The sequence below is a fragment of the Carya illinoinensis genome, chromosome 5 (assembly GCF_018687715.1).
Source record: "Carya illinoinensis cultivar Pawnee chromosome 5, C.illinoinensisPawnee_v1, whole genome shotgun sequence".
NCBI lineage: Eukaryota > Viridiplantae > Streptophyta > Magnoliopsida > Fagales > Juglandaceae > Carya > Carya illinoinensis.
The window spans coordinates 17294948-17322120 of record NC_056756.1 but is presented as its reverse complement, the minus strand read 5'-3'; the positions used below and the strand labels follow the sequence as shown (position 1 = coordinate 17322120).

General features: G+C 39.2%; 1 protein-coding gene and 1 non-coding gene across 2 annotated transcripts; both read right to left on the bottom strand.

The window, feature by feature from the left end:
- Nucleotides 1–785: 785 nt before the first annotated feature.
- On the bottom strand, nt 786–4927 carry LOC122311320 (mitochondrial outer membrane protein porin of 36 kDa). The gene is made up of 6 exons (XM_043125847.1): nt 4765–4927; nt 4582–4649; nt 2666–2776; nt 1914–2000; nt 1558–1766; nt 786–1411 (listed from the first exon to the last, which is right to left on the bottom strand). The coding sequence occupies exons 1-6, from the start codon at nt 4811–4813 to the stop codon at nt 1105–1107; spliced, it is 831 nt and encodes a 276-aa protein (XP_042981781.1). The 5' UTR covers nt 4814–4927; the 3' UTR covers nt 786–1104.
- A 21797-nt stretch (nt 4928–26724) lies between these two features.
- LOC122312074 lies at nt 26725–26831 on the bottom strand. Its single transcript, XR_006242988.1, has one exon. It is a non-coding gene; the product is annotated as a small nucleolar RNA R71 (small nucleolar RNA).
- Nucleotides 26832–27173: the final 342 nt, after the last annotated feature.

Here is a 27173-nt window from a genome sequence, read left to right as displayed (position 1 = left end):
AAACATTTTTTTATTTTTCCAAAATTCTTTTTGGTTAAATTCTTCCTAAGTTAATCGAGTTATTATACTAATCATCCATATACTACATATTTAGTGAAGAAAAAAATCAAAACTTATGTATGATGTGTTGCGTGAAAATGATGAATATAATTTGTCAACCTCTAAACAGGGCAGAGAGTACGTATCACGCACCCATGATGCACAACTTCAGAGAGAGAATCTTGAAAATTTAATAAACCCACTGGATTGCGGAGTGGGGCGGCCACCCCTACGTGTGTGACTATCCTTGACGAGCAATGCTACGTACAGTCGTGGAATTACAAACGCCGCGCAATCGCTTTGAAAAAGAATGATGTCTACGATTAAAAAGTTAATTTTTTTTTTTATATAAATCCTATATTAATTCATTTTTTTCAAAGCGACTACACGCCGCTTGCACAATCACAACTGCAAATATCATTTTTCATCCTTGACAGCCTTGCGTGAAACAGTCGAGAGTGCACGGTCGGATGAAATCGCTGAAATGGGAGAGGGCGGCAGAGGTTTCAGTTGGAAATGGGACATATTCCTGTACTTTTCAGTATACACTAAAAATAATGGGGTATTGATATCACACCAAGGCCGGTGCGAGGGTTTTCCCTTAATGGACATCTAACCGGAATGGAGCGCATTCGAACAACAGGGAGATCCTGATGAAATTACTACCCACTAACTCACGGTACTGGAGCATACCCAGCAGCAGGTATGGGCTAGTAAGGTATACTACAGCCTGAGCAAAGCAAAAGGAAACGAAGAAAAATATGATTACAATGACACAAAGTGCAGACAAGTGGCCAAAACTCCAAATGAGAACTTTTTGCTCAAAAGAATATCATCCGCAACATTCGGATGGATGACAATCCAAAAAGAAAATTGACATTGGTTTGTGCCACCAGCTAAAATTATTTTTTACATCCTCGACCACCAAAGTATGAAGAAACCAATAGTAACACATTAACAGCCCAAAAGTTCACTGGAACAAAAAAGATATAGTCTATCATCTACCTTATTTTCCTTCACCAAACGGCCCGTCTTCAATTCACACAGCAAGGGTGGTTAACTAGCCTACGGCTTCAATGCCAAGGCTAGCCCAATCTTTGCACTCTTTTCAATTGCCCTGGTATCCACCTCTCCAGAGATGGTGAAAAGGGACTTTGGACGCCACTCATGCTGGATGAGAGCGCTTGCCCTTCCATAGTTGTTTACTCTAGCCTTCACCGAGGTTAGAGGGTCAAGCGCATGCTGCGTGCCAATTGTGAGGGTATTTTCATTGCTTGAAAAGCTATGTGACAGCTCTGCACCGACAGCTGTGTTTGTCAATGGGCTTACAGTGTGGTAGTATGAAGCATTAAGGGTGTCCCCTTTATCATTCCTGAATTCACCAACATCATCATGTCATTTTTCAGGGAAAGCATATCAGGAAATACATGCAAGCAGAGCATATAGCACTCAATTACAACAGAAAAGAAATTATAGTTGAGTAAAGAGAAAAGTAAGTCATTTTACACAGTTACTCACACTGTCAGTGCAGCAATTAGGTCAGCCTGGGTGTAACTCAATCCAGCATTCAGTTTAGTAAAGTTTCCAGAGGCAGTGTCAAATGAAAGATCTGTCCCAAGGGCAACAACATTGTTTCCAACAACACCAGAAAAGTTCACAATTGGATTGGCAGTCAACCCAAGGCTTGTACTTATTCCAGCATACTCATGCTGGTATTGGAGTTCAACCTGCCAACAAAAGTACCAATAACTCCAATCTAAGTGCACCAATATGTCTATCTCAACCAAAGAGGTGCTCATCATTGCAGCAAAGTTCAGCCGCATGATCCAAATGTATTAACTAGTCAGACAAAAAATTACAAATATTTTTCTTACCTTACCAGACCTCTGATCAGGAGCAATAAAGCTAAAGATAGCCTTGAGTCCAGGTGCAGGTTCATCAACGGTAACTGTTGTGAGAAGCTACAAATTCATGGAACATTGAAGTTAAAACAATTAAAGCATCAATATCAGATTATAAATGAAGTTCTATCACGCAAAAGGAGAAGCAATATAAACATTTTCTCAGTTAACCAATATGTATATGTGCTCGTGTAACAAGCAAAAAATAATTTTTTTTTTTAAGTAAAAAAGTAAATAATAAAAATAAAATGAAAGGGATCATCATTGAATGTATTAAGAAATTAGGATAGAAGATAAGAACATCATTGAAAATCACACAAAAAGGAAACCCTCAATGCTAATCATTGATGACATTCATAACACCAAAATGAATAATGTATAATAAATTAATAATCTCATTCAGTGGACTAGTACCTAATGGTTAAACTTACTAACAAAATACAAACGGAGTATGCTAATGAAAAAGTATACAATAGTAATTTACTAACTTATCGTTTTATTAACATAGAAGATCTGAAGAAAGATCAAAATAATCCTAATTTCAATTGTCAAGATCTTGAAAAGCACTTGGATCTCTATCTCCAAGTGATGCAGGCATATGCATTAAATCTAAAGTATATCACTTCAGGTCTATATTCACGTACATGCAAGATCAGGTAGTAGAGTTCAACAAAGAAATTCACTGAAAACTTAAAAATAACTAAAATGCAGTTTCAATGACTTACATTAGAGTTAGTGTCCACTTTTATATCAGTTGTGATGTTCTTGTTCTTCAGCTGAGTGCTCACATCAGCCAAAAACAGGTCGCCTTTCTTAATTCCAGTTGAAGTAATTGCCTGAGCAAGTGTAACAAACAGGAGTCAGAACACAAAAATTAAAGCCTATGCAGATTCAGTAGCAGCATGCATGGTAGCATAAAGCATTACAGATTAACCTAAAGATATCTTTGCAGGAAGTGCTACTAATGCAAACCCAAAAAAAAATTCATGAACATACAAAATGAAAACATTAGTTATATCACCGGTTATACCAATTTTGACAAGAAAAAAAGAAGATACTAGATGTTGAACAACTACAAACCCACGCTAAAGGTTGTAAAAGATTTGAAATGCATGAAGATAATTTAGATATGTTTATATTGCTAAAAACGTTTTTAATTGGCACCTGCGGGTGTCCAAGAAAAGCATCCCGACTACTCCCAGGGGTGCATAAGCCCTCGGCAAGGAGTTTTCAGCTCGGGTAATTCAATGAGAAAAATCCCTTAGTCTGATGGCCTCTAGAGATTGTTTGCACTCAATGGGTATTGCTGAACTTTTTTTTCATTGGTATATATTTAAATTACAAAACTTGATTGTGTTCAATTAAGCATTGCTAGGCAAATGGTTGAGGTGGTTTGCAACAGAGATTGGGACCAGGTGGCATTCGGTGGTGGAAATCAAGTATATGAATATATGGGGCACTTGACAGTTAAACGAACCTTTCTGACACAAGAAGTGTCCACCAGCAATTGAGGCAAGACCCAGACCAATCTAAAAAGGGGCTTTCAATAATAAAGTTTAAATCGTTCCAATACAAGAAAAAAAAAACACCTCCATGTTCAAATTGATTGTCCAAGGGAAAAGAGAATTGAGAAAAATGCTACTAAATAGTAATGCAAATTGAATAATAAATATGCAAAGTAAATATCCCCAGCCATTCTTGGTAACAACCAAGACATATTATAATTCTTGCAGCTCCATCTTTTTATAAGTCATTGGTGCAACTCAAGTTGTAAGGCACAGTAACATTTCAACCCAAATTTCCAAAACATGAAAACTAAGTCAAGGAAAAGGCAATTTGCAAGATGAGGCATTAACTGTAGATAATATGAAGTACAAATTAACAAACACAATTTTGAAGAGAAGTCAGCGTATTACAAGCAGCAGGATAAGAATTACAGAGCAAAACAAAAAATTTTGACTAATAAAATTGTCAAAAACACAGCACATAACCACCCAATACAAATGAATGAAATGATACAGTCAATACTTCTTTCCAATTGCTAAAAATGATCAGAAATGAAAATTGAGAAATTTGAAAATTAAAAACATGTTTTAGCGAAGTTGCGATGGCACTCAATAAACCATTAATTTGCACCAAAAAAGAATGAAAGAAATAAAAACAATGGAAATGACATGTACAAATAACACATCTGATCCTAAACAGAAGTGAGCACTAAACCCTCTGGTTAGTTGCTCAGAGGAGGAAAGTATATAAGCCACAACTCCTAGATCTCAAAAGTTTTGCTGAGAGCCACGGACAAGCACTTGATTTTGCTCAAATGATCTCACCATAATTTAAGAAATAAATAACAAAATAATAAGATAATATACTCCAATCTGTTTTCCATATCTTTCCGCCCGTTTCACGCCAGCCGCAGAGCCAGAAAACACAAAAAGGGAATAAATGAAGCACAGCATCGGTAATCAATAAACTCCATGTCTAACAACTGTAGAAGAACAGATTATTATGACCGCAGAAAAACACTCCTATATTTCAGGAGTTCAACTTCCCACAACAGACTCCTCATCTACAGGATTTTCAGAATCAAGATGGTTATGTAATCTATTTGAATTTTCAGAATCAACAAAGAGAAACTTACAACTCCAGTGGAAGTGTAAGTAGTGATGGTGAACTTGTGGTCGCTCTGATAATCCTTGTAGAGAAGATCTGAAAGTTGAAACACGAATATAACATAAAAACCACCAAATAAAATGATTGAAAGCCTTAAATGACACAAAACAGTAAAAACCATAGAGAAAAAAAGAAAAAATAGATCGGTAACCTCTGGCTTTCTTGCCGATATCGGAGTAGAGACCGGGCCCTTTCACCATGATTTTCCCGAGAAAATGAAAAGTAAAATGAGAGAGGAACGAAAGGTATTGGCGTGCAGGTTATTTTAGTTGTGTAGAGAAAATAGGGTAAGAGAGAAACCAAAGAATAAAGACGGGGTTTGGGTTTGTCAAGAGGATGGTTATAAACCGTCGGATCCTGTGTTGGGTAGAGATGCTGTTTTATAGCCGTTGAGATGGAAATGAGACACAGGTTGGGGTGTTGTACTGGCCTCGAGTATCGGGACGAAGGGGTTGAGGCATATTCGCTATGCGGTGCCGTATACATACCTTTTTTTTCCTTTTTGTTTTTTTTTTTAATGAATTATTATGTTTAGAAAATGAAATGAGATGTTTTACTAACAGTAGTACGATGGTTTGTGAAAAATAATAAGATAAATTAAGTAATTATTGAATTTTAAAAAATTAGATATAAAAATATTATAAAATAAAAATATTATTATAATATAATTTTTATTTTGTAATTTTTCAAAATTAAATTATTATTTTTTTTTAATTTGAAAAAATTTTAATGTTTAATTTGAAAGTATTTATGTTTGAATGATGTCTACGAAAAAAATAATATAGGATCAGATGAGATGAAAATTATTTATAAACATCCTTTAGTGATTTTGAGTTGGTTGTATTAAAAATTTTAAAAAATTGTAATGATTTGTTTAAAAAGATTTATATTTAAATTATACTTAAAAAGAAAATAAGATGAAATAAGATGGAAGGGAATGCGATCAAAATTATTTGGAAAATCTTGTGTTTTCGAGTAGGCAGCAGTATTATATTATTATTATTATTATTATTTTAAATTAAGTAATACTATTTGGCAGCAACACTGCTGTAGATTGCGACAACCTGCAAGTGTAAAGTAATACAAGATGGTTGAAACTTTTCCCAACAATTTCAAACGGAAAACTCTATATGCAATCGACCAGGAGAACGACAGAGAAACTGCATCCCACGTGGCAAAATACCAAACGATGTCGTTTGCTCTCCCCTTCGTCTTTTTGCATTCTCCCCAATTTCATAATTCCCTTCGTCTTCTACCTTCTCACTCGAAATCCTCATTTCCCCAATTTTTAGAGCTCCCTTCCATATTCCCTTTCTCCTTCCATCTTTCACTTTCATCTTTCTGAGAATATTCTTCTATTTCACTGCTTCTATTTCATCCATTTGTTTCCGTTTTATTTTCAACAAATGAAACAATTGAATTAACAGATAATCGACAAAACTCAGCAAAACTAATCACTTTTGTGCCAAACCACAGCCATTTTTTTTCCAACCACATACACATGGAGACACCCACACAAAGCCTGATTTTCAACCACTTTTGTGATTTTCCTCTATTTTCTCGACAACAAAACAGACTATTACGGACTATTGCATGATTTTCTTCCGTTTTCTTGGCAACCAAATAGACTACTATGGACTATTGCAGTCGATTGTGATTTTCCTCTATTTTCTCGACAACCAAACAGGCTAATAAGGACTATTGGGTGATTTTCCTTTATTTTCTTGGCATCCAAACATACTACGGACTATTTTACACTATTGCGTGATTTTTTCCTGTTTTCTCAACAACCAAATAGATTGTTATGAACTATTTCATTTCTTAGTCATCAAGGTTTTTCCACCAAATCTTAATCGTGATTTTCCCCTTCGTCTTCCATCTTTTTTTTTTTTTTATGCTTCTGAAATAAGAAATCTAAATTCTTCCTTCCGTTTTATTTCGTCTGTGAATTTCTTTTTAAAATATATCAACTGACATGGCATAAGTCGATTCCCCCATGGTTTCCCCACTCGGTTACCTGTAGTAGAATTGATTTCGAATTGACGTGGGGGAAATGAACAAGGGAAATGCCACTGTCATCAAATACTTTTATTAAAGAAGTAATTTAAAATAAGTTTGTGATTTTTTTAAAAATATTTAACAATATTTGAAAAGAAAGAAACCAAAAAATAGAAGAAAATGCTACTATGTCGTTCAAATTTGCTCCCTCATTTTGACTGCACATATATTTATATATTTTTTAATTTTTTTTACTTAATGATTAAGGAAGTGGTTTTTAATATATTGATATATTTTTTATTTTTAAAAAATATTTAAATATGTTGAAAAATGTGAAAAAGAAAAGAAAAAAAATAAAAATAGAAGGCTTTGCTAGGCGGCATGCCCAGCGGTCATTGCTGGACAACAACCTAGCATGACTCAAAAACAGATTTACACTCTAGGTACAAGAATTTGGTAGAGCTCTCTATGCAGCACCGCCCAATGAACAAATGTCCTCCAATTATTCGATTTATTATAATATTTTAAAGAAAAATGATATTTGCAGTATTAGAGGATTAGAGCTTTTTCGTTGGAATAACCATATGTAAATAAAATGCTTCAAATAGCTATTAGGGACAAAAAATGGGTTGCATTGAATTAGTCAAAGTGTGTCTACAGTTAATTTTAGCTACAATATATCCAAAATAAAAGTCTTATTTAATTGACACTATTTCTACATCAAATCTATATTTTATTGTTTTCTCAAGTGCATATTTATGTGTACTTTTTTTAGTAGTACAGATTGATGCAAAAAAAGAAAAAAAAAAATTTCGTAGTGCAGATATATGCAATAAGTGCATATTAGTAGTGCAGTTTAGTAGTAAGTGTAAATTTTTTTCGAGTGGAGATTTATGCAAGTGCAGTTGAGTACTAAGTACAGATGGTTGGATGGAAAATTTTGTATATATGATTGTTGGATAGAAGAAAATTTGGCAAAAAAATATAGTTGAATGACAAATATAGAAATTTGATTTGTAATTAAGACATTTATATAGAATTTTGGATGTGTTTAATTAGACATTTATGGTTATTAACATTAAATGATCATTGAAAATATGATTTTTTTAACAAATAATTTAATTAGAATATGATTACTAATTAACATATAATCGGTATAATGGTAAAATATGATAAAATTAAAAATTAAAAAAAATTAAATTAATATTATTTATTATATAATGAATAAATGAATAATCCAATATAGTGATTCGATGTAAATGAATTAGACAAAGCCAAATTCATCTCTTATTAGCTAAAACAAGGGTTTGGCTTTGGTAATTCCAATGAGAATGCTCTTAGTAGTAGCCTAACTATTCTTCAGCCAAAATTTGAATAAGATAATAACTTCTTATAATTTAACTAGATACTTTTCAATAACACTAAATAACAAACTTTCTAAATCTATCACTATTCTATTTAGATATCTATTTTTAATTTTTATTTATTTTAATTCTAATGGTAATTAGAATATTTATTCCTTATTAGAAAAACACATTAATTTTCTAACGTTCATAATATTTCAACGGATGTAATTTTCTAACGGTCTTATCTTTTCAACGGCCAAATGTTTTCCAATGGATATATTTTTTAACAGTTATATTTCTTAAATAGTTATATTCTTTCACTATAAAACAGAACATTTCCTCAACAATTTTATTCTTTATTTTTTCATTTTCTCTCAATTGATCATTTGCTTTTTCAAAAAATAGAAAACATAAATGCCTCCAACATAAAATAAATTTTACCATTAAAAACATCAAATAAAAGCCATGGTTTAAAACATCATTTGTCCCATAATTGTTTGTATTTTCATTCCCATTTCTCTTGCATTCATATTACCAATTTACTGTAGCTCACAAAAACAAAACAAAAATAAAAGAAACCCACCTGCATAAATTTCTTCACATTCTATTGTATTCACATTACCTAGTGAATCTCATGTGAAATGAAAAAAGGTGTGTTGATGTCATGTTTTGCAGCTCAAGCAGTTCCACAGAAACCTAATGGTGAAACCTGCAACTAGAAAGAAGTGTGGCATCCAGGGTGGTATAGGGCATCTCTGATGCTAAAGTCAGTGGGTGTTCACTGTGTAGAACTAGGGAGATGAAATTGCAATAAGTAAAGAAGAAGAATCAGAATCCCCCTTTAGTGGGGGTGGGGGTATTTATACCTGGCTTGTGCTCGGCCACTGAGGGAGATCGTGGGGTGTCAACCCGTACTCGGGTCAAACCTACTATCAACGTCTCTGCTAGGTAGCAGTGCACCAGGGTAGGGTCGTGCTGACCACTGGCATCCTAGGAAGCATGTCATCGCGTGTTTGGCCCCCCTAGAGTGCATTGAATGCAGCATGGCCTTTGGCTGTGGCGTGCCCTCCTCCATGTCCCATTTAATACGGCATATCCTCTGTTAGGCACGCCACATTCATGGACGTGTCCAACCATCAGGGTTCTAAGGTAGGCAGCGCTCTGGTCCTTGTTCGCAAGGTTATGTCAACCACTTGGGTGTTAGATGGTTATTGACCGTGGCGTGCCCTTCAGCTGTCTCATGGCCAGGCATCCTAGGTTGGGCTGGACTTGGTACCCGGGCTTCTTGATGCCTCGGGTGCAACTCCTCCCTTGCTCTTTGGCCCAGGGCCTCCTTGTACCTCATAGCCTGAACCCATTCGGCCCGAGCTGGTCCCCGAGAATAACCTCCCTCATGGTACCCTACGGATTCTTATCACAGGAATGTGATGGGAATTCAATACATCTCAGTTCATCTCCCATGGACAGGTACCCCGCGATTGTCTATCTCGTCATTAGTGTTAGAAGACCTTTGGTCTTCCAGCGCCTCATCAATTTTTGACGGCTGGGCTAGATCCTGCACCTCCTTTTGTTACGCGTCGCCGGCTGATTTAGGTTCTCCACGCGTCCTTCATTGCCCTTCCCCCTTATGTCTGTGTCGACCTGCGTCTGTCGAGTTCCTTGAGGCCACCTTTTCCTGTCATTAATGCGCATGTCGTCTCGGCCCCCCTGTCTTCCTGACGGTTGATTAGACTGGTTGGGGGGCACCACATCCTAAGCTGTGTATTGGCTCTTGCTCCCTACACGCCTGAATCACGCTGGTTGGGATGGATGGATCGTTTAGCTAGCTTCATCTATGTCAGATGATGCTTTGTTTTTCGTGTGTTCATTAAGCTATTGCGTACTTCATATATTTAGAACCAATATATTTTAATTATTTCATGATATTATTATTGGTTTTAGATGGAAAATTGGTTAATAGGCATAAATCTGAATTGTGATTTAAATTGGTCAATAGCATGATTTAGGCTTAATTTTATAACTTGTGATTTAATTGGGCAATATTTTTTTATATGCACAACACATGTTTGATATTTTGATTCTTTTTTAATTAACTACTGTGTCTTACGCGTGTTTTCTCCCAATTTTCGCAGCAATGAAATGGCCAAACCAATTAGAAAAATCACACATCAAAGAGACTCAATGCAACCGAAAAGAAAAGAAAAGAAAAACAGAGATAGAAGCAGCAGCCACATGGCTCTTTGACAGAAGACATTCTAAATGGCACTTTGCAACACTTAAGAAACTAATGGGACCACATGCGTAAAGCTTCTTTCTTTTTGGTCTTTGTGGATTATGAGAAAATAAAAAGGTAAAGATCAATTTGCTCTTTTCGGTTGAGAGCTGGGAAAAGGCACTTTAGCAGGAGCTAAAGAAAAAGCTTCTGGGAACTGACGAGAAAGGAACAAAACGCAAGGAAAGAAGAGGGATTTTCTTTTTCACTTTTGGTCCTGAGGATATGAGAGGAGTTTTGACTTTTTCGTGGAGAGCTACTGACTTTTGGGGGAAAGGGAAACTCACGCGGGAAGGACAGCTTCAATTGGGCTGGAACAGGAGGAGTTCTTATCCTGGGATTTTTGGGAGTGACAGAGAAGTGGGAGCAGCCTTCTAGACAGTTGGGGACAAACAGAGAGAGACATAGGAGGAGTTTGATTTTATTATTGCTCATTTGGAGATAGATTGGAGAGTTTTGGGACTTTATGGACTGGGAGATGCGGATGAACCAGGAAGAAAAGACACTACACGGAAGCACTTTCTAGGTTCTTGATTATGGAGACGCGAGCTTGAACGTAGTGACAGGCATGCTGCACTCCATACACAACAAGACGGGGAGGGAGTTCTTCTTTGGCTCTGTCTTTTCTCCTATTTTACTCTATGGTGGAGGTTGTTTTCTAGTGTTAGACTTTGTGTTTTATTTTAGTTTTCTGATGGACAATGTTTATTTGATTTCCATAGCTTTTGTGATAAAAATGATTGACTAAACTTTAGTAATAAGGTTAGAGGTGAAACCTAATGATTTAGACATTGTTTCGGATCAACAATAGAATTTATATTGTGATTTTGATCGATTGAATGGTTTTATTATTGGATATTTTGCTTATCTATATATTTATCTTGGTTCATTGTGATTTTTGAATACATTGGATGCTTAAAACATCTCTATGATATTCAAATGGATTTGTGAATATTCAAATGGGAGCATATGTAGCTTCCAAGCACACGTCCCTGGTCGAAAGATATCCACCCTTGAGCAATGGCACTTGAGCATTGGGCTCAGAAGTACTTTTTCTTGTAGGGATGGGGTGGAAGTATGTCGAGGAAGAGGAGGTTCATCAAGAGTACCCCACTTGGGCAATCTTGGCGTCTCTCCCTTCCTCCTAGAGCCTATACATCAAGCTGATTTGAAAGGAGAAGGCCAAGCTGGGGATAGTGATATCTTAGGCATTGGCCCACCTCGCCAACTCAAAGACCAACCTGGCCCTCTTCAATGTCAACATACGAAGCTACTTGTCCTCACTCGATCACTCGTACATAGTTGGTCGGGACTTCTTGGGTGAAATCCCTTCACCTTGTGGCCAGAAAAGTGCCTCCGGTTCTTCCAGTAGTAAGGGGAAGTGGCCAAAGGTTCGTCTGAACAAAGCTGGGGGGTTTCCCGCATTGAGGCTGGCAGATCCCACAATGGAAGAGACGCTCCCCAGGGCGGGGTTGGAGGATATGGACCCTCTCCTTCTCATAGGGGGTCGAGAGGGGAGGATTGAGGGCCCCGACGGGAGGACAAGGAATCCCGGGCCAAGCAGGGGCCACATTGGGGGGGCCCAGGGCAAGGCCGGGGGGTTTCGGGACCAGGCCCGAGGACTAGGGGTCAAGGAGTCCTGGAGATCCCAGTCCCTTCCACTTGGGGGAGCACGTCTTTTCTGGGTGGGTCATACACGACGTTTAGGCCCTTTTCTTCTTTAGAAAGGCCTGCCCATGACCTTCATCGAATCGGAGTTCTCACTCAAGGTGGAAGATGATGCCGATGATCTGCAGGCTACCTTCTTCAACACCTTTGCCCATCCCACCCCCTACGGGGCCAAGGTGGTGGAGCCGTTTGTGTCTTTCGAGGACACGCTTAAGCAAGAGGTCGCCTTCAATGCTCCCTCGACTGCCACCGGGCCTGGAGGCCAAGAAGAAGTTGCTCTAACCACTTTCCCAAGTGTTGGAGCCAGGCCTCCCCCTTCCTCTTCTACCGACCCAAAGGCTGAGGGTTGTGAGGAAGCCAGCTAGAGCTCCCACTCTATTGTGGAGCTAAGTAATGATGACAAACCAACCCAGCCATCTTCTTCGCACTCTTCCTAGGAGCTTGAGGTGGACTCCTACTTTGCCTCTATAGAGGGGTCATCTCAACAACCTTCCTTTTCGGGTAGCTCGAACTTGGTTGGGGGAGAGACACACTGCACAGGTAGTGAGGGGATCCAGACAGTCGAGACGCCCCCTTCAGGTTCCTCAATGCCTGAAGGGCTTGGGCTAGGGGAGCGGGCCTCTGAGCAAGAGGAGCAGGTCCCCAAACAACAGGAAAGGGTTGAGGGGTCAGAGGAAGACTTGCCAAGGACCTTGTGGTAGTTGGGGGGTGTCAGCCCATCCTCTCATGCCGGGCTGGGGCAAGTCAAGCCACTGACTCGGGTTTCAACAAGTCTCGGGCTGAAGTAATCAAGTGGGAGGCTCCAAAACTACAGCCCCTTTTTGCTCACGTATGTTTCTCACATTTGCCCTTCGAGCCTTTCTTTTTTTGCCTCTAATGGTTCTCACATGCAGACCGTAGAGCAGCTGGCAAGCATGGTTGTTTAGGAGCACGTGAATCTTGAGGAGGCAAACTGGGCGCTCGACTCTCTAGTTTGCCTCAATCACCACAGGCTTAACCAGGGTGGCTAGGAGCTCAATAAGCTTGAAGCTCAGAACGAAGGGTTTATCAAGGAGGTCAAGGATACGAGGAAGCGCAACAAGCTCCTAGCAGAGGATGCCCAAAGGCGCAAGGTTAAGAAGAAGGCGATGAAGCGGGAGTTGGCCGGGGCCTAGGAGTAAGTTGCTCGGTGGCAATCAAAGTGTAGATGCCTCTAGGATGCTCGTCTCGAGGCTGTGAGGGATTTGACTAAGAGGGAGGCAGAGTTGGAGTAGGCCCGGAAAAGGTTTCTGGAGCTTCAGCAGGAGTTGGCCTCAATTGCTAGGCAATGCTTGAAGTTGTTGTTCAGGCACTTTAAGCTCAACCGGGAGGTTCAGCGCTGGAAGACATAGGTGCAACGATCCAAGGACTGAGCTGACGCTCTTATGGTCGAGCTGGCTAGGAAGTTGAACACCATCACTACTCGGTACCTTGAGATCTCGGTCATGAAATCCAGTCGGCAAACCGTCGCCAAGTATTTTGGGGAGATTAGGTCCCAGATTTTGAACACTCGGGCTATCCGAGACACAGCCTGGATGTACGGCTATAAGGAAGGTCTTGAATGGCTGTGCAAATATTTGCGATAGCATCCCAAGACAGACTTGCACACTCTAAGTCTGTCTTCCCTCCTTCCGAACCCCCAAGCGCACGCCTTTGTCGAGAACCTTGGGAAGCCTAGGTTTCCTTCGTACCCTTTGGGTGATCCTCCTCCTCCCCAGTAGTCGGATTTGTATGGACCTTGGATGATGGGCCCCAAGGTAGACCGAGCCTTAGAGATCCCTTACAAGTTCCAAATGGGGCAATCACAAAATTGAGAGCTAAGAAGAGCAAAAAAACAATGCAAAGATTAGTGTTATCCACTTAGGAAGAGTCTAACAAGAGCCCAACATTCAAGATGGGCTCGAAAGAAGGAGATCCAATGATCATCCACATAATACAAGCAATGGAAGAGTGCAACATAAATTATGGCTTATTATTATGTTTATATGATTGAAGGGCTTTGAACTTGTTTATTTCATTAAAAAGACTTATTTTATTAGTTTAGAATAATTGAGTTTATTATGAGAATGATTTAAGGGCATGTTGGAAAAATAATTATTTTGTTGAACTAGGGTTTCAAGAGGATTACTATAGCCGAGTTATTATAGCGCGGTACTGTAGCTGTGGCATTATTGACTCAGGGGCATTTTTGGAAGATAAGGCTTTATTTTACATAGGGTTTTGTGAGGTTTTAGTTTAAATACTCTTTTTTTGCCTCATTTTAAACAATATATGAAAGTTTATGAAATTGATAAATTTTATTCATTGTGAGTTGAGTTTATCTTCTCTTATTTTTTATTAAACGTTTGAACTTATCAAAGGTAAATCACAACCTTTGTGGTGTTCCTTTTTTGTAATCTGGATTCTTGAGATAGATTTTTCAACGGGTCTAAATTTTCATATAATCTAGGTTCTTGAAACGAGTTTCTCAACGGGTCTAGATTCTTCCATCCATTGACTTGATTTTGGTTTTCTTGGATGAGTTTTCAAATTGATTGTGGCTTCAAGGGATTCTAATTCCACGGGTTCATATAATTTGGTATTCAGAGCAATGTTTTCAATTAGTTCTTATTCTATTTTTTATTTATTGCATCTTTAATTCTAGGACTTCATTGTTCTTGGGTTGCAAAAACAAAAAGGAAAACAGAAAGACCAAAAAACAAAAAGTGTAGAAATTTCCTTGTTCCTAGGGTTGCCAAATTATTCTATCATTAGGATTCTTTGTGCTTTGGTCTTGGGTTGCCATATTGATTAGGGGCTGAAAATTGCATAATCTAGGGTTTCAAAATTCTAGGGTTTCTTGCATCTCCAAGTTTGTCAATTGCTTGGAGTCCCGTTTCATTGATTCTCTTCTATTCCTTGTCAAATTTTAATGTGTTTGAATTCAATTGTTTGATTGTCAAAATTGAATATTTCTGTTTGTGATTGAATTTGTGAGAAAAAAAAATTCAAAAATTTTTTTTTTTGATTGAGCCTTATCATCAAATGGGATGAATATATCATTATAGTTGGTATCTTATTTTGTAGTTACTCTTTCCCTCGTATAAATTCCTTGAGTCTCGTGTCATTTTATTCCTTCTTTATTTCTTGCTCTTGTTTCTTGGACCTAATTACTAGTTGGAATAAAATAAGGTTGTATTGTCTTGATTGAGTTCAATTAGTTCTTATAGAACTTGAGTGAGAAAACTCTTGAGGTAAAAGGCAAGAGAGTGTGAGATCATTATTGAGAAAAACTAATTAAGAGTGAAATACGAGTGGAGTGCTATTATTCGAGCGTAAACATGTAAGGGAGTGTGTGAGGTTTTTACCACTAATATTCTTTTTATACAACACATTATGATACTTCACAATAGTGACTTAACACCAAAGGAGGTGGCAGAAAATTCATTTTTTATGTTGCAATCCATGCAACAAAAGTTTGAAAGGTTAAATTGGGTGTTAGGGGAAGTGAGTGGATAGGATGGATCAACGAGGTGCAGTGATTAGAAATCTGCAAGGTGGGAGAGATAGGAGGAGGTGTGAGCCTAGTATTGAGAATGTGTATGAGTATGAAAAGTATGGTGAGTCTCTTGTTTCCCAGCGCGCTTTCAATACACAAATTAAAATGGATAATACAGATCAGCAGAGAGAACATTTTCCATACCAGATGCTACATCAACAACAAGGTATGTAGTATGATCATTGACGTGGGAGTTGTACTAATGTGGCTAGCACTACTTTGGTTGAGAAATTGAATTTACCTACCTTGAAACACCCTAGACCATACAGGTTTATAGTGGTTGAATAATTGTGGGGAAGTTAGGGTAAGTAAGTATTAGTTTCTTTTTCAATTGAGAAGTACAAGGATGAGATGCTTTGTGATGTAGTGCCTATGCATGCTAGCCATATTTTGTTGGGGAGACCATGGAAGTGTAATACGAGAGTGATCTATGATAGGTTCAAGAACATGTACAGTTTTGAAAATGATGAAAAAACAATCAAACTTGCTCCTTTAACTCCAACGCAGGTCCATGAGGACCAGCTAAAGCTAAAAAGTGAGATTGATAAAAAAAGAAAAAGTAAAATTAAGATTGATAAAAAAAGAAATAGTGAAAGTGAGGTTAATCAAAAAAGAAAGAGAGAATGTGAGATTGATAAAAAAAGAAAGAGCGAAAGTGAGGTTGATCAAAAAAGAAAAAAAGAAACTGAGATTGATAAAAGAGAGTAAAAGTAAGGTTGAGCAAAAAGAAAGAGTGGGAGTGAAATTGAGGAAGAAAGAAATAGTGAGACAGAAAATGAGAGAGAGAAATATGAGAGAAAAAAGAAATGAGAGTAAGGCTGAAACCTCAAGAAAAAAAGAGAGTGAAAAGAAAAGCGAGAGTAAGGAAAGTGAGAGAAAAATAAAGAGAGAAGTGAGTTTTTATGCTAAGGCGAGTTTTAATACTAACGAATTTAACAAATCTTTGCCTAGTGTTATTATCTCTTTGTTGTAGGGATATAAGGTCGTGATTTCTAGTAGTGTGTTTAATGGATTACCACATATTAGAGAGATTGAGCAATACATTGATTTTGTACCAGGTGCGACAATCCCTACTTGACCTTTCTTTGAAGAACATGAGTTCTTGACGCACTTGAAGGGACAAGATAAGTTGACTAGGATGCATGCCAAGTGAGAGGAATGTATTGAGACTTTTCCTCATGTAATCAAATACACATAAAGTAAGGAAAATTTTGTAGTTGATGCTTTAGCAATATAGTATGTCCTTGTCTTCATTTTAGATGCAAAGTTATTAAAATTTGAATATAATAAGAAATTGCATGCTAATAATTATGACTTTGCTAGTGTGTATGGAGTACATGAGAAAGCATTGTTCGGTAAGTGCTATAGACTAGATTTGTATTTGTTTAGACACTTTGGTGTAAAGAAGATTTTAGACGTATTGCATGAACACTTTTGGGAGTATGGTTTGCTATTCATTGAGGTCACATATAATTGGAGTGGTCATTTTGGTGTAAGAAAAACTTTATATGTGTCTCATGAACGTTTGTGGGACTATCATTTGCCATTCATTGAATTCTTGCATGAACATTTCTTTAATGAGAAGAGACATTAATCGCATTTGTGGCAAGCACATTACATGTAGAAAGGCTAAACCTAAGGTTTTGCCACATGTGTTGTATACACCCTTACTTGTTCCTAGTGAGCCATGGATAGACATATCTATAGACTTTGTTTTGGGGATACCTAGGACAAAAATGCTTAGAGATTCTATTTTTGTGATTATGGATAGATTTAGCAAAATGACATATTTCATTCCATATCATAAAACTGATGATGCCACAAACATAGCTGACTTGTTTTTCAGGGAGATAGTGCAACTTTATGGTGTGCCTAGAAGTATTGTTTCTGATAGGGATGTTAAATTCCTTAGCTACTTTTGGAAGATTTTGTAGGAAAATTAGGTACTAAGCTTTTATTTTCTGCTACTTGCTATCTACAGACTGACGGCCAGACTGAAGTAGTTACTAGGATCTTAACTCAGCTCGTACACACTGTTCTTCATAAGAATTTAAAAGCTTGGGAGGATTGTTTGCCATTTATAGAATTTGCATATAATAGGACCATGCATACTACTACTTCATATTCTCCTTTTGAAGTTATTTATGATTTTAATCCACTTACTTCTTTACCTTTGATACTTTTGTTTGTTGATGACGGGAGTAGCTCGGATAAACTTCCAAATTCTTGAAAAAATTAATGACAATTCATATCGAGTGGATCTTTCAGGTAAGTATCATGTTTATGCTATTTTCAAAATTACTGATCTTTTTCCCTTTGATGCAGGTGGAGGTGATTTGAGGTCGAATCCTTTTGAGAAGAGAGGGAATGATGGGCCATAAGGTAGACCGAGTCTTAGAAATCCCTTGCAAATTTAAGATGGGGCAATCACAAGATTGAGAGCTAAGAAGAGCAAGAAAGCAATGCAAGAATTAGTGTTATCCACTTAGAAAGAGTCTAGCAAGAGACCAACATTCAAGATGGGCTCGAAAGAAAGAGATCCGATTCTCATTTACGTGATACAAGCAATGGAAGAGTGCAACATAAATTATGGCCTATTATTATGTTTATGTGATTCAAGGGCTTTGGACTTGTTTGTTTCATTAAAAATGCTTATTTTATTAGTTTAGAATAATTGAGTTTATTATGAGAATGACTTAAGGGCATGTTGGGAAAGTAATTATTTTGTTGAACTAGGATTTCAAGAGAGTTACTGTAGCCGAGTTACTATAGCGCGGTATTGTAGCCACGACACTATTCACTCAAGGGCATTTTTGGAAGATGGGGCTTTATTTTACCTAGGTTTTGTGAGGCTTTAGTTTAAGTACTTTTTGTTGTCTCATTTTAAACAATATATGAAAGTCTATGAAGTTGATGAATTTTATTCATTATTAGTTGAGTGTATCTCCTCTTGTTCTTGATTGAACGTTTGAACTTATCAAAGGTAAGTTCAAACGTTCAATCACAACCTTTGTAGCGTTCATTCTTTGTAATCTAGGTTTTTGAGACAGGTTTTTCAACGGGTCTAGATTTTCATATAATCTAGGTTCTTGAAACAAGTTTCTCAATGGGTCTAGATTCTTCCATCCATTGACTTAATTTTGGCTTTCTTGGGTGAGTTTTCAAATTGATTGTGGGTTTAAGGGATTCTAATACCAAGGGTTCATATCATTGGGCCCTTTTGTTTCCTTGTAAAAAGTTTTCTTTTGACTTGTAATGCCAACTTGTATAAAACTCCTTTCACTTGCCATGTATCTCTTTGACTCTTGTTCATTATATACTCTCTTATTCCTTTTTTTTTTTTTTTTGTGTGGCTCTAAGGGTAGGGCTTAGGATGCTTGGGGCCCTGCCTTGACCCCGCAACTAGTTTAGGGATTCAATTTTGTTGAACAGGGGATCGGCGAGTTTAGAGACTTGGCCTTAACCCTTGGCGAGTCTAGGGACTCAAATTTTCTTGGTCGCAACGCTCAGCAAGTATAGAGACTTGTGTTCGAGTGGCCATGAGGGCAAAGTTTGAGATGCTCCGGCCTGACCTTGACCTTTTGGCTAGTTTAGGGACTCGACTTTGTTGAATGGGAGATCGGCAAGTCTAGGGGCTTGGCCTTAACCCGTGGCGAGTCTAGGGACTCAAACTTTCTTGGTCACGAGGCTTGACAAGTTTAGAGACTTGTGTCCAAGTGGTCATGAAGGCAGAGCTCGAGATGGTCTAGGCCCAGCCTTGACCCCGTAGTTAGTCTAGGGACTCGACTTTGTTGAATCAGAGATCAGTGAGTCTAAGGACTTGGCCTTGACCCATGACGAGTCTAAGGACTCAAATTTTCTTGGTCCCAGGGCTCAGCAAGTTTAAAGACTTGTGTTCAAGTGCCCATGAGGGCAGAACTCGAGATGCTCTGGCCTAGCCTTAACCCCACTGCAAGTTTAAAGACTCAGCTTTGTTGATTTCTAAATTTGATGATAGAGATTTTAAGGTGAACATCCATGCATTTTCATTTGGTGTTTCATTCATGGGTGACACTCTTCGTTCCTAAGCGAAGTATTTCTCCAAGTGCTTGGCATTCCATGGGTGGAGGAGTTCGTGGCCCTAACTGTCTTTTAGGAGAGCTAGGTCAGTTGCTTACAGTCACTTTATATAGGCCTTCCCATCGTGGCCCCAACTTTCCTTCTTCCTAGGTAGTCACACTGGTCTGCTTCAACACCAGGTCACCTATTTTGAAGGAACGTGGCCTGACCTACTTGTTGAAGTATTACTTTGATTTCCTTTTATTATTCGCCATTCGTACTGCTGCCTCTTCCCACCTTTCGTTGTTAGGGTCGAAGTGTTGGATCCGGTATGTGGGCATCCTTACCTCCACGGGAATTACTGCCTCACTCCCATAAGTGAGAATGAAAGGCGTCTCCCCGGTAGGGGTCTTGATGGTCGTTTGGTATGCCCATAATATGCCTAGAAGTTCTTTGGCCCATCCTCCTTTGTGAGCTCTCGACTTTTTCTTAAGGGTGGATAGCAGAGTTATGTTGGTTGCCTCGGCTTGACCCTTGGCTTGTGAGTGTCCTGGCGACGAATACTTGACCTTGATCCCAAGTTTCGTGCACAATTCTTAGTAGTGCATGTAGTCAAATTGCCTTCTGTTGTCCGATATGAAGCTTTGAGGAATGCCAAATCAACAGACTACTAACTTCCACAGGAACTTTCTGATAGTTGCCAAGGCCTTTACTTCGACCCACTTTGTGAAATAGTCGACTAACATGACTACGAATTTTGCCCCTCATCTAGTTGTTGGGAACAGGCCAATCAAGTCCAGTCCCCACTGCGCGAATGGTCATGGAGTACTCGCCTTGGGTTACCCTTGCAACCAACACCCTTCCGCCTTCAGCCAAAGTGGTTCCTATAGATTCCCTCATGAATCGAATCTCTACTAGCACGTACTGGGCCTTGTCTACAGAGAGGCACCTAATGAGTGGTTTGGAGAAGCCCATTTTGCACAAAACCCCTTCCAACAAGGTGAACTGTGCGGCCCTATTGTTGAATTTGTGCACTTCTTCCAAGTCGTTCGGTAGTTTGCCTTCCTACAAGAATTTCGTGATGTCTGTAGCCATTCGGAATACGTCGAGGTAGTGATAGATACCTCAACCTCGATAGACGGGGCGTTGACCATTGACCACAGTTTGCTCAGGGAGAGGGAGCTCCTCTTGTCCTAATGTGGCCTTTGCTAGTCGGTCTGCCTTATGATTTTCTCCTCTCAGGACTTGTCTAATATGGAAATAACAGAAGAGGTCGTGCTCCTCACAGACTAGCTAGAGGTACTTCTTCAGCTTTTCTCCCTTCGTGGCAAACTGTCCCAACACCTGGTTGATGACCACTTGGGAGTTGGCCTTCACCTCCACTTCATTTGCCCTCAACAGCTGAGTGACTAACATCCCAATTAGCAACGCTTCATACTCGGCCTCGTTATTGGTTGCTTTAAAGGCCAGATTCATTGCATAGTTGTACTCCTCTCCATGTTCAGTCACTATGTGCACCATTACACGTGCTAGCCCGGCAGGACAAGCCATCTATGTAGACCTACCAGGGCCTTCCCTGAGGTGCAACCGACACCTCTTCCAGGAAGATGGTGAATTCTACTACGAAGTATGCCAACACCTACCTTTTGATCGCTGTGCGAGGCAGGTATTCTATGCCAAATTTGCTAAGCTCGATTGCCCACTTGGCGAGCCGCCAGATGTGTCTGGCTCTTGTAAGATCTTCTTGTGGGGAATGTCGATGAGCACTTTCAAAGGGTGGGCTTAGAAGTACGGTCTTAGTCTTCTTGCGGCCACCACTAGGGCGAATAACAACATTTTGGTTCACGGGTACCTAGCCTTGGCCCTGTAGAACGCACAGCTCATGTAGTAGACAGGGTGTTGTCCTTCCTCTGTTGTACGAACCAATATTGCAGATACGACGTGTAGTAGCATAGCCAAGTAAACGGTCAAGTTCTCACTTGGCTTAGTTTGACTGAAGAGTGGGGGCTGGGCCAGGTATCTCTTTAGTTTGACAAATGCTTCATCATAAGCTGTGTCCCATTCCTGGGCCTTTATCAGGACCTTGAAGAACGGGCAGCACCGGTTGCTTAATCGAGTAATGAAGCAATTTAAGGCTTCCACCCGGCCAATGAGCCTCTGGACCTCATGCAAGTTGTGAGGGGAGGGCATCCCCACTATTGCTTTGGGGACGATAAAGCCTAGGAACTTGCCCGACTCCACCCCAAAGGCACACTTCAATGGGTTGAGCTTCATTTGATACTGTCGGAGAATTGCGAAGGCTTTGTGCAAGTTTTTTAAGTGTTGGTCGGGCTTCTTACTCTTGACTAGAAGGTCATTGACATATACTTCCATGTTTCGGCTGATTTGTCGTTGCTTGAACATCTGGTTGACTAGCCGCTGGTAAGTGGTGCTAGCATTCTTTAGGTTGAACAACATAGCCTTATAGTAGTAGAGTCCTCGGTCTGTGATGAAGGATGTCTTCTCTTCGTCGTTGGGGCTCATCTAGATTTGATTGTTTCCAAATTATGCATCCATGAAGCTAAGGAGTGGGTGCCCGGCTGTCGAGTCCATGAGCAAGTCGATGTGCGGAAACGGGAAATTGTCTTTGGGGCAAGTTTTGTTTAGGTCGATAAAGTCGACACACATCCGCCACTTCCCACTGGCCTTCTTTATTAGGACTAGATTGGAGAGCCACTCGAGGTAATGAGTCTCTCAAATGAACCCATCTGCTAGGAAATGGTCCACCTCCTCTGCTATGGATGCGTACTTCTCAGCACTGAAGTTTCAGCACTTCTATTTGACTTTCCAGGTTGCTGGGTCCACGCTGAGACGGTGCTTGATGATGGAGTTGTCAATCCCAAGTTTCTCTTCATGGCTCTAGGTGAATAGGTCCTAGTGCTCGATGAGAAGCAGTTTCAAAGCTTGCCTTAGTTCGAGGGCCAGCTTGGTCCTGACTCGAACCGTCCACTCGGGCATCTGTTGGTCAAGTTAGACCAGCTCCAAGGGCCTACAGAACAGCTTGCTTGTCCCAGACTTTCTCATCCCACTCAGCCATGAATGGCGGTGAAGGTGGCCCAGTTGCCTCTCGTGCTTCCCCAATCATCCCGACGTCCTTGCCTTAGTGCCTTAGTTCCCTAGCGTAACACTCCCGAGCAAATACTTGTTCATTGCAAACCTCCCTCACTCCCAAATCCATGGGAAACTTCATTTTGAGGTGGTAGGTGAAGGTTACCACGCTCAAGTTATTCAGGGTCGGATGTCCCAATATCGTGTTGTATGAAGAGGGAGCCTTGACCACCAGGAAATCGGCTATGGTTGCCGAGGTCTTGCAGGTCTTCCCAGCCAAGATGGACAAGGTGATGGCTCCCATTGGTTGAACAATGTCACCCGTGAAACCTTTAAGCAGCATGGGGGTCGGGCGTAGTTAGTTCGAGTTGATCCCTATCATGACGAATGCCTCACAGAATAAGATACCGCCAAGCTACCTTTGTCAATCAGAGCTCTCCGAGTTGAGAAGTTCGCGATCTACATGGTCACTACTAATGCGTCATCATGCAGGTGGAGGACACCTTCTTCGTCCTCCTTGTTGAAGGTTATCGTGGCACTCCCAGACTGCCTCTGGGCCTTAATGGAGAGTCTTCCTATCATAAACACCTCCTCATATTGCACTCTTCAGGCATGCGCCCTCCGTACTGATGAGGTTGTTCCTCCTCCGACATTTCCCCCTATGATCGTGCTAATCTCTCCAATTGGGTCGTCTGCCCTCACTGGGCTTCTACGTTGTGGGCCCCTCTTCGAGGCCCTTATCTTCTTGGGCTTAGACTCCGCTCGTGTTCCAAGCGGTCGTCCTCGTGCTACTCCTGTTAGGCCTCTGATTGTCATCATTGGTTCTGTAAGTCTTCCAGCATTTCCCTCATCCGTCATGTGGTAGGCGCACTACCGGCGGCCCTTCTTTCCCTGCTGTGGTTTCCTCCATGGGCTCAGGGCTCACTCCCCTTCTACATCCATGCTCGTGTGTGCCTGGGCCTGCAGCTTGTTTGGGCCGGTGCTTCCCCCCTTTCGGCCTGTACCAGCCTACGTACCAGCCGGTATTTCGGCCTTATCTTTTTTTTTTTTTTCATTTTTTCAAACTGTAATCTCATTTTTTGACCTCCAATTCAGATCAAACTATTTATAATTTATATATATATATATATGTATTCATGTATTATTTATTCATATATAGACTATTATTTTGAAATATAATTTATATATATAATTTATTTATATATTGACTATCCCGAAATGATATCGATATCGAAATATTTCGTTCCAGTGTCTTGACCAGTACGATATCTGGTACGGTATTCAAAACATTGGGTAGGAGAACTACCCCTGAAATCCCTTTTTAGAAGACATTCTTGATTCCCCAACACAATAAAAAATTAGAAAATCAAGTAATACAAGACATAAAAAAATCATAATAATACACCACACATAAAAAAATGAGACAGAGTGCAAAGCCAATACAAAACATAAAAAAACGTAATAATACACCAAACAATTAAAAAAATGTTTTCTAGTTTTAAGAGTTTTAAAAGAAAGAACAAAATTGGGTCATCAAAGATTAAAAACCATTCTCTTTCTTAAAAAAAGAATCAAAGAACTCTTGATTTTCTATTGAAACACTAAATTGAAATTTTAGGATAAACCCCTAAATTGAAATTTCAAGGTGAAAATTCAGGGGTTTCCATTGAAACCTCTAAATAAATTGATTTAGGGGTTTCAATTGGGTTTCATATTGGAACCCTAAAAATTAGGGTCTGATGAGTGTGTGAAAGTGCACTCTAAATACCCTATTATTGGACTAAAATGCTAAAATGTGAATATAAATCATAGGAATTAATCTGTATTCTTAAATTGAGTTTCTATTTACATTGGGATACTCCTAAATAGTTTTTTTTTTTATGTTTAATTTCAGAATTTATAAAAGAGCAAGTCAAGCCCAGTCAAATTCAAAGGAGGACATTCATGGGGTTTGAGAGCAATTTAAAAGAAAATAAAAACAAAAAAGATCACAAAATGAAACCACAAGAAGTTCAAGTCCGAAATTCGCTAGGCGACAGTCTGGACATACTTTAGTCTTTTGACTGTATCTTTTTACTCACATATCATATTGATGTAATTATTGATGCATTAGAAAGTTATTTTAAAGGGATATAACTTTGTCTCTAATAAGAATTTCCAAATTCAAAATCCTGAAGGGCTTACATGGCTGCCAACATAAGTCCTAAAATTTAGGTCTTTTTTTTTTATGCGAAAATTAAGAGGACATTAGGGTTTTTTTCCTACCCTATTGATGACTTGCAAAAATTTCGTATTGCAGATTTTACAAGTTCGCTCGAGCGGAGGCTTTTGGCCGCTCGAGCGAATTCAGGCAGATTCAAACGCTCTACTGCCGCTCGACAGGGAGCTCGAGCGGGTTGCTGAAAAACAAAGATCGTTCGAGCGGAGACATTGGCCGCTCAAGCAAAATCAGGCAGAGTCGAACACTCGACGTGCGCTCGACACCCCGCTCGAGCGAATATCATATTTTGACAGATCTAGGGTCTTCCGCCGTCAGACCATATAAAAGGGATTTTTCACTCTATGACCGTACTTTTTGACTGGAGAACACTTTTTGGGACTGAAAAACACAGCTAGAAAGATTCAATTCATCTGTTTTGGAGAGGGAATTCCAATTATTGCACGTACGTTGGAATCATACACTAGCACAGACGGGAGAAAAACATTGAATCATTTCCTTGAGTTTTTGAAGACGAGTTGCAGCTGCGAGGAGTATTTTTCAGTGTTTATTTTCTTCCAATCTTCTCAGAACAATTATGGTGAATTCGTTTATGTTGAATTCCATTTCTAGTATGAGTTAAATTTTATTCATTCTAGGAAAACGATGTAATCTATTTCCGAACTATGCTTGATTGTCTATGCTAATTTAAGGCAATTCTCTCTTTGTTTATCTGATTTATTCTGAGTTTATTGCTTCTAATTAACTAGCCATTGATTAGATGATAATTAATCTTGTGATTTGCTATCGAAAGAGGGAATCATAGGGTAGATCTTGAATATTTCAGCATAGGTAAGTATAGAGATCGAAAGAATTGTATGAACCTATGTAGTAATTAAATCATTGGTCTTATTGCTTTCTTGCTTTATTAATTTGCATATTCTTGTGTGAATTGATGAACAAGAATAATTTCCAATTGCCTATCGAAAGAGGCTGTTGGATGGATTAGAGATTTGCTAATGAACAAAAAGAATTAAATTAAATTAGCTGGATGAGAAAAGCATAGTGAAGAATTAGGTGAAATCGATTTCTTAGAAGTTTTCTTTCCCATTAATTTGATCTTCAAACGTCAGTTTTATTTCATTTGCGTATTACTCTTTGAGTTGATCTTAGTTTAATTGGCAACTACAAAAATCTTAGTGATTCCTCTAGATAAAATCGAGATTAGTATAATTTTGGTATTTGGCAATAGTAAGGTACCAATCCCTGAGGACGATTCTCTTCTTATCACTTTATTATAAAACTACGATACTGTGCACTTGCAGTTTTGCACCGATCAAATTTTTGGCGCCGTTGCCGGGAATTGGTTTATTCTTATTCTTTTTGTCAATATCGATACAAAGTAGTCTTGGTTTTAATTTAGAATTTTATTTTAATTTGTTCTACAGGTGTGTTTTTGACGTTGGATGCGCCGTGCTAGATCTCGTGATATTGTTCCTGTTGATCCGGAGATTGAAAGAACTCTTAGATCACTAAAAAGAAATAAGATACTAGCCATGGCTGAAGAAGAATGTGAGGCACTACCTTGCACCTTTAAGGACTATGTATGACCAGTTGTGAGTGGAAATTACTCGAACATAATGCGCTAGACAATTAATGCCAACAACTTTGAGCTCAAACCAGCTTTGATTAGCATGGTGCAGCAGGCTCAATTCAGCAGATCGCCACTGGATGATCCCAATATTCATTTGGCAATGTTCTTGGAGATTTGCGGCACTGTGAAGATCAATGGTGTTACTGAAGACACCATTAGACTGAGATTGTTTCCTTTTTCTTTGAGGGACAAGGCTAGAGGTTGGCTATAATCTTTACAACCGGTAAGCATCATTAGTTGGCAGGACATGACTGAGAGGTTTCTTGCTAAATTCTTTCCTCATGCAAAAACAGCCCAACTCAGGAGTGAGATTGGTCAATTCAAGCAAAATGATTTTGAGTCACTCTATGAAGCGTGGGAAAGGTATAAAGACTTGGTTCGATGTTGCCCACAACATGGATTGCCAGATTGGTTGCAAGTTTAGATGTTCTATAATGGGTTAAATGGGCAAACTCGAACTATAGTTGATGCTGCTTCTGGTGGCACTTTGATGTCAAAGACAGCTGAGGGTGTTACTGCCTTTTGGAAGAAATGGCCTCAAACAACTATCAATGGCCAACTGAGAGGACTTTGGCTAAGAAGGTTGCTGGAATTCATGAGTTGGAGCCGATAGCAGCCCTTTCAGCTCAAGTAGCTACTCTATCTCATCAGATTTCAGCCTTGACAACACAAATGATACCACAAAGTATAGAATATGTTGCATCTACAAGTATGACAGTTCCAAGTAATGAAGCGAGTCAAGAA